General features: G+C 41.7%; 2 protein-coding genes across 4 annotated transcripts in view; one reads left to right on the forward strand and one right to left on the reverse strand.

The window, feature by feature from the left end:
- Nucleotides 1-11,704, reverse strand: part of MORN5 (MORN repeat containing 5) — a 14,738-nt gene extending 3,034 nt beyond the window's left edge. For 2 of the 3 annotated variants that reach the window (XM_084493789.1, XM_084493788.1), the window contains exons 1-4: nt 11,582-11,704; nt 11,358-11,505; nt 11,108-11,219; nt 10,175-10,306 (exon numbers count right to left, since the gene is read on the reverse strand). In XM_084493789.1, coding sequence (XP_084349915.1) covers nt 10,175-10,306; nt 11,108-11,219; nt 11,358-11,505; nt 11,582-11,628 — 439 coding nt within the window. In that variant the 5' untranslated portion in view covers nt 11,629-11,704. Of the gene's footprint in view, nt 1-2,109; nt 4,991-10,174; nt 10,307-11,107; nt 11,220-11,357; nt 11,506-11,581 lie in introns of those variants that run through there. The other variant, XM_084493790.1, reaches the window with a different exon arrangement.
- A 5-nt stretch (nt 11,705-11,709) lies between these two features.
- NDUFA8 (NADH:ubiquinone oxidoreductase subunit A8) lies at nt 11,710-13,825 on the forward strand. The gene is made up of 4 exons (XM_084493787.1): nt 11,710-11,825; nt 11,903-12,066; nt 12,929-13,094; nt 13,568-13,825. Exons 1-4 carry the CDS (start codon nt 11,724-11,726, stop codon nt 13,703-13,705), a joined length of 570 nt encoding a protein of 189 aa, XP_084349913.1. The 5' UTR covers nt 11,710-11,723; the 3' UTR covers nt 13,706-13,825.
- Nucleotides 13,826-15,538: the final 1,713 nt, after the last annotated feature.

Here is a 15,538-nt window from a genome sequence, read left to right on the forward strand (position 1 = left end):
TCTAAATGGCAGCACTTGTCTGACACCCTTGACAAACAGTAGTCAGAAAGCTCTGTGAATTTCAGGAGGATTTTCCTAGAAGCCACTTTCCCAGTCTGGTCTTTGCCTGCAGCCACTGGTCTCTAGTCAATGTGGCTGCTCATGCTGGCTGACCGTGCCCCAGTGACTGTGCGTGGGGTAGAAAACACCCCCAGACTGCCGTTGTTCCAACAGCCCAGGCTGTAGGTTTGCTTTAGTGACTGAATCATTTTGATAGAGTACCTAAGTACTGGTCTTTCTGTCGCGGACATGATACCTCTTTCACTCTGTGTTATTTACTTTGAATTGAAAGGTCTGTAACAAAACACCCCATTTATGGCACATTTCTTATTCAGGCATAAACTGGGAGAAAATAAATGCTGGGAAATAAGCTAAAAAGAAAATTAAAAAGATAAGCAGTGAATCTTGCTTACAGACCACACAATCCTTACACAGGCAGAGATTCCATTGAGGGCTGCAGCAGGAATGCAAATGTGGTCCTTAAGCTTTCTTAAAAACAACATCAAAGCCATAATCAATGTGCTGGCTTTTGTTCTATGCACTAGGTGTTCCGGCTCTGTAATGATGCGATCACGTGAGCCCAGGCTATGACAGACGTTGTCCAGTCCGGGTATCTCTGCGGTTTTAGCTGGGATCTCCCTGACTAAGAAAAATAGTTTATCTGAGCTTGTAATAATCGCAAGGAAATGAAACTTTGCCTATTTCCATCACAGTAAAGGAATAAACATGCTACATGTCAGCACTATCTAGCTCATATTTGGGTAATGATATAATTGGCTCACCAAGTACTAATCAGTTCACCTTCCTAGTGAGAAATCTGTTGTGGTCACACAACAGCATCAGGGCTATAGGCACTAAGAAAGGCAGATCCTACTTTTGGCTTTGTATTATGGATTTCCACCACATCCTTGCTTTGCCTAGGTTGTTTCCTTCTGCACTCGATATTTTCATGATCTCCTAGGAAAGCACACAAGGCAGATTGTGGTAGGGATTTTAGCCTTCACAAACCAGTCTCAAACCATCTCGGTACATGTAGGAATCTGAGCCCAGGCAAATTAAATTCATGTTCATAAACACTGCTTAACTTGCATATAGTTTAATCAGCTGCAAAAACTGAATGAGCTATATGAGTTTCAACTTTATACAAGAAAATGAATAATAGATGTAATGACTTCATATTCAAAAAATAATCTAAAGCAAATCCCAGAGATGCCATCCAACCCAAGCACACTGCACAACCGCTCCTTGGTCTAGGTAAGGGGAAATGAAAGCTTTGATCCAGCATAGCTAGAAGAACCACAAAACCAGACATCAGAATGGCTCCAGGGCTAGCTATGTGAGAAGAGGCAGAGAAATATTAGAATGTAAAGAGTTAAGCTATGGTAAAACATACTTTTGCTACACTAAAGAAGACTGGTTGATAATTACTGTAGTTTTAGGGCTATTTGAATCAGTGCAGCTGCAACCTCTTCAGTAGTAACCCCTGAAACAAGACAAACTGGGTTTATTGTACTGAACAAGTCTTAAAGCTCCTCCCTGATTGTTAGTAATTGGCAGCAATGGACTTAACAGCCTCTTGACTACCCTTTTTACACTCTACCTGACTGTGCAGCTAACAATTTAAATCACAGATGCCGATCCTTCTTTGTGGCAGCTGCTTGTTAACTACACGTTCCTCTTTTTCTGTCACTGGCTGCTTCCATAACCCTGCAACACCAGGGTTAGATTGGAGAATCACATTTCATCAATATTTAAAATGGAATTAAACCTTGAAGTTTGATTAATGCTACCAGATAGTGAGTTGTAATTACTATTTTGCAAATTGCGATTGTTTGAATATGTTAATATGATTGTCTAAGCACATCTTCACCTTCAGAAGTAATTTTCCCTTTAAAAAAGATTTGAAAAAAATACAAACTCTTTAATCAGTGGTAAATTATCACCCTGTGCACAATTAGGTAGTATGGGGTTCTTCACGTTGTGCACTGAATTTTGTGTCAGCATATTTATCTTTACAAGTTTATCCATTTTTTTTAGATTTTCCTCAGTAGAATATACAGTCATGGAACAGACTTTGCTGAAACAGGACTAATGTTTACGTTTGAAGGTAAAGAAAACAGCTTTGGCTGAAAATTTTATTGCAGTCTGGTGTCTCCCTTTTCAGTTAGTAAACATTAACAAATTATTTATTCAAAAGTTAGTGAAATGTAACAATCATTATCATGACATACAACTGAGATCTTCAAAGAGAGAGAGACTGAGTTAGATCTTAATGGATGAGCTGTTAGAATACACGTAAGCATTGATTGATTCTTGTGAATTATTTCCTTATGTCTCAATCAAAAAAAATCAGTTTTTCTACAACCCACAAGATACATTTTGAATATTGTGAGCCACATCCTCAGCCAGCCCAAACTGAGACAGCTCCTCTTTAATTTATATAATTAATTCAAGCTGTTTTCATAAGCAGGCCCAAAGCATATGGGGCCAACCCTGGTAGCCACCTGCACAACGCATCCCCAGAACACTGTCTTTCCCCAGAGGATGATTGCCCTGGGGTGGAAATCCTAGCGCTCTGCTGTTAGACACTGCTTATATGGTCAGCAGGTCAGCTGGGACAGAGAATTTTTAGGCAACTAAGACCCCGTTAAGCCTGTTGGTCCTACTGTGTTTCTGTAAGTAGCCGTTTTTGCATTAATTCTTCTTGACTACTTCTTTGCAAGTTTCTTCCTTGTTCTGAGTGGCTTTAGGGGAAGCTGCAAATAGCAGCAAAATTCAAGCAGTGCCTGTCAGAAATGCTGCTAGGTATATTCCAAGGTAGGCTCAAACTGCATCCCCCTCAAAACAGTGGATTTGAGCTCAACATTTCTGCAAAATGAAACCATTTGTCTAATTTCCAATGTTCAGCTAATAGTGGCAGAAGAGACTTCCCCAACTACACACTCCATTTTCTCTCTCAAGGGGGATTAGAAACAGCTGAAAATTCAGGGTGGGCTTGCTTCAGGGTGCTTCCAAAGGATGGCTTGAAAATACACTGTAATTTAGGTGCATTTAGTCTTCCTATATTAAATGCATATTGCAAAGTTTAGAATGATTTTCTCCTAGCTATCGCATTTCTGTATTGCTTCTGGAAACCTCAGCTGTGAGAGATTTCTTGGGACTCTTCATGCTTAGGTGTATGCCGTGATGCAGACTGCCAGCAAAGAGCACTCTTGTCTTGCAGGCTTCAGGATTTGCCCTCTACCTAGTGCTTCCTCAGGAAGCCACCCAGAGGTGCACAGGAGGATGCACTGCATTGAACCTAGAACATTTAGTGGCTCACCCAGAGGAGAAGCTACACTGTTCACCTTAAAAGCCTTCTGGTCTGACTGTGTTAGGTCTTCATACTGCACTTTGCAGCTGTATGTGGTTCTGGTGTCTTAAAGGCTTTATCTACACTGGAGGCTCAATGTGCTACCCCAGCTGCACTCCAAAATTCAGATCCTTGGCTCCTTCCTCTGCCCAGTGGTGAGCTGGGACCAGGCACGAGTGTGCATCATCCTTTTGTTCTCTCTTGCTGCTGTTCAAAGCCGTGTGAGCCAGGAGGGAAGTAGCTGTGCCCTGAAACGTCCCTCTATCAGGACAACTGGAGGCTCACAACACCCCTGTAGCTGTGCAGGCACGGCCGTGTGTCAGAGCAGCTTTCCATGAACACGGTTTGTCAGAGCGGGTGTTTACAGTAGACAATCCTTGAACTAGAGCTGAGTTTCCTCTCTGTTTGTAGAGGGCCAGGCACACACAGAACATTGTAAACAACAATATCAGTTAATTCTTTCACATGCCTGACTCCTCCCATCACCCGCAGTGCAGTTTATCATGTTCTTCCACTGCACAATTACAATCATATGTGATAGCATCTCAGCCATGGATTCTGCCTGGCACACCCCTTTCATTTCCACTGCCCCTCTGGGTCCCTAGCACCACTTTCCTTACTGTGCCTGACCTCACCAACATCAAGGCTGGCAAGAAAATGGAAAACATGTTTTCAATTAACCTTTGCTTCCACCCACAAATTCTCACCCTTCCATTTACATTTAATTACTGTAATTCCAAAATGGCCCAAAAATGAACTTTCCATGTCTTGTAAAACTTGTTTGCACATGAACTGTATAGCTGACTATAAGTGCCTATAAGAACTGTGTATAACCTGTCTAATGGATTCACAATGGGATGGCTAGCACACAAACAAAGTTGTTTTTCTTGGCATGCCACTATTTGGAACTGAGATTTTCACAGTTTTCAAAACGATAAGTATTTTAAGACCAGGAAACCACAAGGAACAACATACTTGCAAAAGCTATAGCTACTGAAATTCCTGTAATGACTTGTATCATGATGCATATATTAATATTATCATTGCTGGTTATAGTGTTGAATATAAATCATGTTGTTTCATAATCTATTTTCCTGAATGGAAGATATTTTATATTAAAACACAAAAACCAGATTTAATATAAAAATATTTTCTTGGTTACACAAACGAGGGGGCTCCAACTATGCCTGTCACCTGAATAGACATTGATACAGAGAAAGACGTAAGTATGCATTTCGCAATGGCATTCAAAATGTGCCTAATCTTAACACGTCTATATAAAAAGAAAGGAAAAGAGCAGACAAAAGGTAGGAGAATCAGTCCAACGTTAAAAAAGGTGTTCAGGGTAGAATAATAAAAGATATGAAGCTACTTCTCTTAGGAGTCTGGAATCTTCTCTTTAAGCAGACTCAATTTCCTTCTGCCATCTTCTCTCCAACATTCATTCTCTTGTTGTACCCATTCAGCCATCTCCAGAACGATATGTGCTGATGTTCTGCCTCTCTGCCTCCTAACATTTGGGTCCTCAACTAATTTATTTGTTGAGCACTGTGGATTATTTATGTCCAAAGCTCTCACATCAGGCCAAAAGCCACCTATCTAAAAAAAAAAAAAAAAAAGCAGGAAATAGGCAAGAGACACTTGGAGATCCAGATGAAAGTGTTATGATAAAATTTCTAACCTTCCTTGTGGTGTAATATTTTTCAAGTTTTCTTACTATCACAGAAGCAATGAGTCTGGAAAGCAAGTACCAGAAAACTGCAGTTTTATAGGAATGTTGGCAGAACAGCTATCCTAGGACTAACTGCAAGGGCAAAAAAGTATATGGGGAATGGAGGAGACAAGACCAAATGGTGAATTTGTATGGACTTGTGTAGAGCCTAGAGGGTAAAGAAAACAAGCTGAGTGCAGTGGCAGAGAGACAAAATACTTATTGCAAAGGTGTTTTGGAGGAATTTCTATAAAACAGGCCAGAAAGATGGGTCAGCAGTAGTCAGAGAAGAACATGAGAAGGACAAGAGCTTCAGCTGTTGGAAGAAAAGCAAAAGGCTTCTGACTTTCACATGCTCGACTGGTGTAAATGGAGAGTAGTATTGGCTCTCTATTTTACTAAACCCCTTTTTCAGAAATAAGTTTGCTAGCCAAAGTAAAGAGAAAAAGATCAATGGAGAGCAATAAATGGCATTTAACATAAAAATACATGAAATTTACAATTCAGTTAACTTGTCAAATGTTAAAAAATCAGCAAACAATAGACACAATTTGTTTTGTTCAGAGCCCAGAGGTAGAGACCAAATTCTCTAAATTAATTTCTGCAAAAGCTGTTTTTTTTTTTTTTTTTTTTTTTTTCAAACAGGTCTGGATCCTATTCGTTGTAGAATATACTGATTACCAACTATTTTTAAGAGCTTTACACAAACATTATTTCTTTTGTTGTGTGAAATGCAGAATCAGCCATCTGGCAAATGCCCCAGAGCTAAAATCTTTTACATGACATATAATTCAAAATGATTAAATATACAACAGAAAATAGCTATAGCATTGCACTTAAAATAGCATGAACTTTTACTGCCGATCAAAACTGATTTCTTTAGCTTAACAAGTATCCAAAGAACAATTATTTGAAGAGCTTTTAAGAGTTTCAATATGTAGGAACTAAACCTCATCTAAATTCAGTATCTTAAGTCAAATAAAAAAGAAACAAATGTACAAAAGATTAAATGGTCCTGTGTTATAAGTAGACATTTAAATCTATGGGAAGCTAAATTCATTCGAACAAAAATACTATATTCCCTGTGTATGTGTATTGCTGAGGCTTTCCTCTCCACTGCTAAGGGCATCTGCCAAAACAACTCTTACATTCTTAGGCAATGACTAGGGACTAGCCTGGAATCAGACTGTTCATCCACTCCCTCCATCATCAGAATGGGCAATTTCAAAGAAGAACAGGGAATAAAGCTCAGTGCATGATCCCTAACTGCAGTCAATCTTTTTTTTTTTTTTTTTTTTTTTTTTTTTTCTTCCCTGCACCACAGTCAACTATAAGTTAAACTTGCTGTCTTTTCTCCAGAAATACTCCAGGCCTGAAAAATTGCCAGGTCCTCATCCCACACCCAATTCTCCAGTAGTTTATGAGAAAGAGCACGCAAACATCTGCATGTATTTGGGGTACATGAGGGTAGGTACAGAAATATTACCCTGCGTAATTATTGAGTGGTTATGGCTCTGTTTCTGAACTACATTTTTCAGACAAGTCAAAGTCTACTTTTCTCAGAAAGCACTTGGTGCAAGTCACTGCTGAGCTTTAAGACAAAAAAAAATGTCTAAATGTAGATTCATCTCATGGATTTACATACTTGGATAAGCCTGAAATGGATGAATAGATCTCTGCTGACTTTCAAAAAAAAATTGCTTCTAAATTCTTTCAGACCAAGCATGAGAACCTTCATGCCAAGGTAACAACGTGAGGAAACTCTAAGGCCATGATTACTAGGACTTAGAATTAAAATGTGTTCTCAAACTTGCCTGTGGAGTTGGGTCAGCCTCAAAACCAAGGAACCTTGGATGTCCTAAAACCAGTCTTCTTAAAACTAGAATAAAATTATATTCTTGAGTCTTGACCTTTTCAGGTTATAATGATTCCTGAAGCAGCAGGACTTTCCCTGCTGCTTTTTATGAGACTTTCAGGCTTGTAGAAATCCTAAGCTGATTGCTGGCTGGCTTGGGACTGCAGCAATACCAAAACCACTCCTCCTAATAGGCACTTTTCCTTGGTTTTCTGGGCCTAATCCTGCTCTTAGTTACACGTATATTAATTCAGATACCTTACTGAGTTTAAAGTGTAAAGTCAGATTCTGAGTCTTCCTGTTCTTGATCTTATATGAAGAGATGCACATATTTCAGGTAATACTGGCTGCAGTATAGAAAGCTACCCTATGCACCATATTCATACTAATTAAGCCTAAAAATGGAACATGAAAATAGAAGCACAAATATTATCATGCTCTTGCTCTTTGTAGTATGATGTATACTATTTAACCCAGCATCAGGGTAGGTGCAGGAGAACCATCAGTTTTCATCAGAAGTATCTTTGCTTTTCATCAGGAGAAAGGTGACTCAGGCAATCTCCTATCATCCTTTCCTCAGGAGAACAAGATTTCTGTTTCTGACAGTATTTTCTCTTTGAAAGTTATGGGCCTCTCCAATATTTGTGGGTCCTAAAATCTGAATCATTTCTCTTCTTGTACCTCCCTGCTTTGCATTAAACATAACGTCATATATTTCCTACTTTTCACTGGAAAAATGGGAAATCTTCCCATCTTTCTATTGACCAAACTCGTTCACAAAGATGCCAGGAGTCCAATTTTTTTTAGGGGGGAATACTCAGAGTGAAACAGGAGGCTAGTCCCAGAGCCTATTCAAAATAAACAACGTATCTTCTTACAAATGAGTATTCCTATTCTTATTTATGTGTCCAATTTTGTGTACTTCACAATACAAGAGGAAAAAAAAGAAAAGATTGAGGAACACATGAGGAATCAAGAGAAATTTGAGCATCCCCAAGGAAACGGAGGTTTAGGGATGGAGTAATAACTGCAAGATTGCAATGAGAATTTGGAAAACTTTGCTAGATAAAAAGTATAACAAAACTGTTGCTGTCATTTCGTTCCCTGGACCTGATTATATTTTCATGATGGGCCTTTGCACTGCTTTAACTGTAAGAGCTTTAAGTAAATGAGGATCAGACCTCCATGCTAGTGAAATGCAAAGCTTGCCAAATCTAACAGGAGTCTCTACGGTACTCTACAAACACTCATCCTGACAAAGAAGCGGTGGAAGCAAACTCAGTAATTTCAAATGGAGTCTATTTGTTTCTCTTCTGGAATGATACCTGGATGCTGCCAATTTGGCAGGAAAGCCAGTGCCAAGGCAGTATGCTTCCTTGCCCTGTTTCCCCAACAGCCAAGAAACAATCAGCAATTGCTTCATAATAGGGCCAGGGTGAAAGGTGAGAACTGGAGTATTCTTAAAGCCTGCTTCCAGACCTGAGGAAGATAGTGTCATTTTGGTAAACCTGTCAAGCTGTTGTAAGAACTTCCTGAATGCTTCCTACCATCTGCTTTTGATGCTTTCAAGACTTGGCTGGAAGCCTGGAGGTTTTCCTGCTCCTTCCTGCCCAACCTATAATGGAGTAATTCTGGATCTGTTCCCTGTCATTCCAGCCTCTTCCTCAGTTTCTTCTGCTTACAGCTGGGGTTTTTAATTTTTTTTTTTTTAAACTGCAGTGGCCTTGTGCCCTGAATCATCTCTCCTGGGGCAGAAAGAGTTCCTCTGATGTTGAACAAGTGCCGGGTTTTTCAATTGTGTTCATGTTCTTAAGAGGAAGGGTCTGGCCTACATGACACATTCCTTCTTCACGCTCACATCAACAAGTTTAACTGTGTGTACACGGTTCTCAATGGAACAGTCACACAAAGCACATCCCCCAACAGCTCTGTCGGACTGCATGCTGTGCTGGTCTGGTCGGTGAATATTGATTGATATAATTTGTAGAGTTTGAGATAAATGTCATCAAGGACAATGAGTTCAAAGAACAGATTAAAAAACAATAAATTGAATTCCAAGGCGTTCCCTCCTGTACTAATCTGTGTAGGTTCCTGTGTTTTTGGAAAGCATGTTGCTTATCTTCCTCATCAGTAGGCCCACTGCATTCCAGTACTTTGGATCAATGCCATTTGTAATAATCTAGATCAGTTTTTATTCAACGTTTATAAAACAGGCCATGTATCATAGGGTATATTTTATAGCAGATGGTATCTCCAATTCATTTAAGCCCCCTCCTTCACTTCCCTCCTCCAATATCACAGTGCATACTTACAAAAGCTCTTGAAAGTAGAGCTGAGCAGATTTTTTTTCAACAAATAGTAAATTTGCTGAAAAATAGTTTCCAAGAAACAAAACGGTTAAACTGCGGCACACTGAAACTGAAATGTTCTGTCTTCTAGGAATACCATGTCTTCCAGTTTAGATGTTTGGGGAATAAAAAAAAAAAAAAAAAAAGTGGGTGGTTGCTTTGAAAAGCATTTTCATTTAAAAAAAATAGTAATTGCAGTTAAAAAAGGGTGATAGGTTAAATAAACAGAACACAAAGCATTTGCTTCAGGTCATATTACATTTTTGAGTTATCCCAGTGTCAACCATTTAGGGATCTTCTGTGTGTATTTCATTTGAAAAATTTCTCAATTTTCCTCAAGGTTTGTTAATTTGGGGACTGATCCACAAGACCTAATATTTGCCAGATTCTACTCAAAACACACACAGCTCTAGAAGGTGCCAAGAAAGTTTCCTATTCAGCAAGGCATTTAAACATAGCCCAAAGACCCATTTAAATAAAGTGGACTGTTCTAACATTTAACGATAAGCACATACTTAACCTCTTTGCTGATCGCAACAGAGTTTATTCATTTTCAGGATCAATGATGTACATCTTAGTGTACAGTCCCTTTGCTTGAGATTGTAATGGAAGGGATTGATTTTCCTGATATTAAGATATTCAATGGTAATAAACTTTAGGTATTACTTCACTGTAATTTTGCAAAATATAATTTGTACAACTCTGAGGAAACATAAATAGCTGATAAAATTAAAACCTAAGAAATACTTTAGCTCAGTGATAACAGGACGCAATCATGGACTTTAAAAAAAACTTCAGTTTTAATCATACATCCTAGAAGATATGACAAATACACTTACTGAAATTTACCTTACAGAAGTTAATCATACCTGCGTTTCTCAGAAACCTCAGTTTGTAGTCAACGACAATTCTGGTTTCAGGGTTATAGAATCCATCACCACAGTCGTAACATCCTGCTGGGATTTTTCTAGGAGGATCTAGATTTGTAAGCTGAGAAATGCCTGAATTAAAAACAACAACAACAAAGGATTTGCTTTGTTTTGTGTTTTTTTGTTTTTGTTTTTTTTTTCTTTTTCTGTATTCATGCCTTTGTCTAGATAAATAACAAATGTTACATCTCCATAGCATTTGCTATACAAACAATATAATTGGTTTACAACAAATTTTATAAAACATTTTTTTCAATTTTGCAGATGTAGAAAATGAAAATGGAGGAATTATGCAGAAAATGTATGGGGTAAAAATATATCATTTTGATTTCCTCAAAGTCCTGTGACTCAGACCACTATGCCAACATTACAAATATGACTCCAAACTACAGAATGGGGCCAGGAGAGTCTTGCTGGCCTCGCAGAACTACTACGTGTCATCCCTAAAATATTCTATTTATAAAGGGTATTTTATGTATTATGCTACATGTTTCAGTCACTTGTTCCTTAGAGATCTTTTCGTGTTTTTACTATGGGCAAATACAGTTCTAAAAGTCTTTTGTGGAAATACAGACCAGACACATGCGTTCATGGTGGTTCCTGCTAAAAAGCTATGCGGGGTAGGTGCATTCAAACTTTATTTGGTGTTTGGTGCTTGGGTGTTAACTGCTTCTGTTCAACATGCCTGTACTGAAAGCATGTGTTTAATGTAGGGGAAGGTGGAATCCATTCGTTGGGGTATGGCGAGGCACTGGTAAGGCCGAAATCAACCACACGCTGCGGCTGCACGGTGCTCGTCTAGAGGAACGGATGCTCCTGGAGCAGAGCCCTCAGCTCAGCTCCTTGCTCAGGACCACAGCCAGGGTTTGGTACCTGCGGGCTTGAGGCCGGAGCAGATTTCTGTGTAGAACCTCCTGTCGTAGCCGTCGCAGTAATGCCACTTCTCGTCCTTGTACTCGAGCCCATCTGCGAAAGTGTATTTCCCCTGCCAACACAAGCGGGGGGTCACGACAGGAGACTGGGGGGGGACAGAACAAACTGGGGGGGGACAGAACAACCGTGGGGGACACGGGACGAGCGCCAGCGCCCCCCAGCCGCCCCCCAGCCCCGGGGATCCCGGTACCTCAGCGGGCACCCCGCGGTGCCACACCGCCTGGTATCTGCCGCCGCCGGGGAAGAGCAGCACGCCCTCGCCGTGAAACATCCCGTCCTTCAGCTCGCCCCGGTACTCGGTGCCGGTGGGCAGCGTGTAGGAGCCCCGTCCTTCCATCCTGCGGGGACACACGGGGCTGTCAGCGAGGAGAGCCCCCCGGCAGCACCCCCTCCTCCTGGCCCCACCGCCCCCACCTGCCGCGCACGGTCTCTCCGCAGTAGCGCCCGCCCGTCACCTCCATGGCGGCGCCTCCGTTGTCGCCATGGCAACACCGCTGGGGCGGCCCCGCGCCGAGCCTCCCGCGCACGCGCCCTCCCTCCCCTCAGGCGGCCGCGCATGCGCAGTGCCGGCCGGGCGCTGAGGGGAGCTCAAGGAGACGGCGCCGCCATGGCGGGCGGCACGGGGCTGCCCTCGCTGGAGGAGCTGGAGGTGCCTGAGGTGAGTGAGCGGCCCCGCGGGGCGGCCCCCCGGCCCCCGCCCGGCCTCCATTGCCGCTCTGCTCCGCCCCGCTGCAGGTGAGAGTCAGCTCGGCCGTGCTGAAGGCCGCGGCCCACCACTACGGCTCGCAGTGCGACCGGCCCAACAAGGAGTTCATGCTGTGCCGCTGGGAGGAGAAGGACCCGCGGCGCTGCCTGCGCGAGGGCCGCCAGGTCAACCAGTGCGCCCTCGACTTCTTCAGGTGAGCCGCCCCGCAGCCCCCTCCCGGGGTCTCGTTGCCGCTGCCCGGCTCCTGGAGGCACGGCCGGTGCCCTTGAGGAGGGGCGCAGTCGCCGGAGAAAAGGTTGTGCTGTTATCTTATTATTTGCATGGTTAAATCTCGGGTTGTGCTTTCCCTCAGAGCTCCGTGGGCTCAGCTGCAGGGTGAGTGGCTCCAGGGATTTGTCAGGTTAACAGAGGAAGGCCCTCAGGGGTCATAGGCTTGCTGTTTCTGCACCTTGCAGCTGTGTTATGGGATCTAGGAAACCAGCCTAAGTTTTACTTCATCTGTCCTGGGTTTTGTATGCATGCTGTTAGAGAAACTTAGGTTTGAAATCGATGTCTTGTGACAAAAACATAGGGCATGGCGTGTGTTGGGATCTTAGGCTGCTGGTAAAGGGCTGTGTTAATTAGCTCAAAGTTCGTCCTCTTCCAGCGTAGCAGCCAGCCGATAATCAAAAACCTCTGTCCTAAGTGTGTCTTCTTGAATTTAAGATTTCCAACTAATTTGGAAGTAGCGCATGTTATACACGCTTCAATATGTTACCTAGCAAAGCAAACACCTGATGTGGGGGAGCTGTGTACGTCTATGTAGGAAGAACACCTTCCATGTACTGGTGAAGTTATCATTATCCCTACTTGTAGCTACAGTGCTACAAACTGCAGTGCTGTTGGTACAAAGTTCTGTTTAATGGTGCTTTAAATACTGACTTCTGAAGTTTTTAAGTGTTCTTGAGAACAACTACAAAAAACATCTTAGCACAAGTTGAGGCTTGAATGAATAAGAGAGAAAACATTAAAACTACAACGGTTGCTGAACGTTTTCTTTCTGTGTTGTCTTGCAGGAAGATTAAGACGCACTGTGCAGAGCCATTTACTGAATACTGGACGTGCATTGACTATACCAACTTGCAGGAGCTTCGTCGATGCCGAAAGCAGCAGGCAGTGTTTGATAACTGTGTGCTAGAGAAGTTGGGTTGGGTGAGACCTGATCTGGGAGATCTCTCTAAGGTAACTTCCTATCTCTTGGGTTGGATAGCCAGGTTCTTCTTTCCCTATGTGCATTTTTCCGGACCGGGTCTCAAACTTTCCACACCTAGAAGGTGATGTATGAACTCAACACTGGAAAATTGTGGATTTTACTAAGTGCAGGACTCTTCTAGCATTCTGTAGGGTTGGGAGTGAATGCATTGCTTTCATGGAGGACCTGCACTTTTCTCACACAATTCTAGCTAGTCTTGTTGCTGCTTCTTATGCAGAGACTTTTTCTTCAGGAGTGAGGCTGAGGAGGAATTACAATGTAGCTATGAATAAAATGCCCCTCCTCTCTGTTTATTTAAAGTACTTTGCAGATAGGAGCTCTTATCAGATCAATGATGTATCCCTAGTGTGGTTTGGTGGTACCTCCATTAAATTCTGACTTAATCTAGCTTTTCTGTTAAATGCTGTAAGGAGTTGTATCATTCCTTTCTTTTTCTTTCCAGGTCACAAAAGTGAAGACGGACCGACCTATCCCTGAGAATGTCTATCATTCTAGGCCTAGACCAGAACCAAATCCACCCATTGAAGGAGAGCTGAAGCCTTCTCCATATGGCAGTAGGCTATTTTTCTGGTCCTGGTAAAGTGGGCAAACTATCCTGTAATTAAAATGCAAAGATACGTTGCTCTCAAATGTAAATTGTTCAATATACGTTGGGTATAACTTTAAATGTAATGATTAAAAAGAAAAAACAAACAAAAAAGTTACATGGCTTAGTGGATTTCTTTAAACATATTTTTAAGCGACTATTTTGTATGAGTATCTTCCTGTTCTGTGCTATGGTCTCTGCAGTCCTATGGCCTTTGGGACCATCTGAACACAGTGACGTCAGTTTCCCAACGGTGGCTGCCAGGCTTGTCTCAGAGGCATATGAATATAGCCTGAGTCTTTGGCCACTGCTTTAAACAATCAAGATGGTGTGTGGCTTTATTTGCTTATTGAGACCCCTGTCACTTGCATCAAGCAAGCTTTAAACACAAATAAGTCATTCACGTCTTCCCTTACAATCTTACAACTAATAATGGTGCATTTTTTCCAAGATACTGCTTCTGTATAGATTTTTACTTAAAACCTGTCTTGGAGCAAGACCTTAGTCTTGGTGGTTTTGGATAGATATGAGGTCAGTGCTGTTTCTGATATACAGATCCTTATTCTAGTGGCCAACTACTTAGATCTCCCGCAGATAGGTTAGCTGCTTCCGTTGGTTTTTAATGGCCTGATGTGAGGGGCTTGGGGCAGATCCTTCCTGTAGTCTCACCGTGATTCTTTCTGAGGGAGGAGTAAGGCTGCTGCCTCCAGCTAGTTTGTCTGCAATATCCAGAAGTTGCATGTTTCGTGGATCTAGTCTTTCCTCTGCTCTTCCCCTTTAATAGCAAGAACCTTATTACAAAGGTCAGAAGAAACAAATGAACTTGTTTTCACAAAGCCATGTGCAGTTCAGCTTGCTCTAGACCAGATGGTGTAGTCTGAACCATAGCAGGCTCAAATAGTATTTTGTTCCTCGAATAGACTAGCAGTGAAATCAGGATCTGAAGATTTACCATCCCCTTGTTTGGGGTAGGATTAAGTTGTAATGGGTCTGTAGCTGCAGCATATGTTTCTGATCCATGGAGCTAGAGGGAAAATTGTATAACCTTTATCTAAAAATAGCTCATGTACTGTGTGGCTGATGGGTTCTTGCTACTTCTGTTTGGGTATGTTGACTGAAACTCAGCAAGCAGGTGCTATGGCATACATGTTTGCATTTTAATGCCCGTATCATGCAGTCTTAGCGCCTCCTTGTCTAAACCTTCACAGTTTCTCCTTCCAGATGACTGCCAGCGTTTCAGAGCAGCAATGTATTTCTGAAGAAAGATAACCTCTTCTCTAGAGATTGAAAGCTTGAGGTCTAATTACATTCAGCTGAGTGAGTGAAAATGAAGTTTGGCCAAGCAGAGGAACCATTTTTAGGGGGATGTTAACATGTATCACATCTGATCTCTGTGCTGACCCATTCTAACACTTAGGCAAACCTTCCAAAAGGCTTTTTAGATACTACGTATTGTTGATAGCTATTGTCAGCATAATGTATGAAATACTGCAGTGCTGAACATCTGCTTTTGAATAAACAGGCATAGGCATTCCCATAGTCAGTCCCTAATCATAATTAAAAAGTATTTTCAATTAAATTCATGCTGAACAGAATGACATTCATAAATGTGAGGGGATGACATTTTTTAAACAGCCTCTTAAAAACCCAACCTTAAATTGGCTAGTACTGTAAGGAGGAAAAAAAAAAAAGGTGACTTATGCTGCAGTCTCAAAGGTTTAAGATTGTTCATCTTTCATGACAGCTGAATCTACTACCTCTTGGACTGGAGGTTGTTGATCCTATAATGATGCATTGATTATGTTTAAAAGTCAGAATTAACTGCTT

This window comes from Aythya ferina (assembly GCF_964211825.1).
Source record: "Aythya ferina genome assembly, chromosome: 20".
Taxonomy (NCBI): Eukaryota; Metazoa; Chordata; class Aves; order Anseriformes; family Anatidae; genus Aythya; species Aythya ferina.

Bases quoted from the DNA above. Each gene is read 5' to 3' on its own strand.
- NDUFA8 (XM_084493787.1), top strand. From the start codon at position 11,724: ATGCGCAGTGCCGGCCGGGCGCTGAGGGGAGCTCAAGGAGACGGCGCC. The intron at 11,826-11,902 runs GTGAGTGAGCGG...GCCCCGCTGCAG, and splicing joins AGGAGCTGGAGGTGCCTGAG to GTGAGAGTCAGCTCGGCCGT. The intron at 13,095-13,567 runs GTAACTTCCTAT...TTTTCTTTCCAG, and splicing joins ATCTGGGAGATCTCTCTAAG to GTCACAAAAGTGAAGACGGA.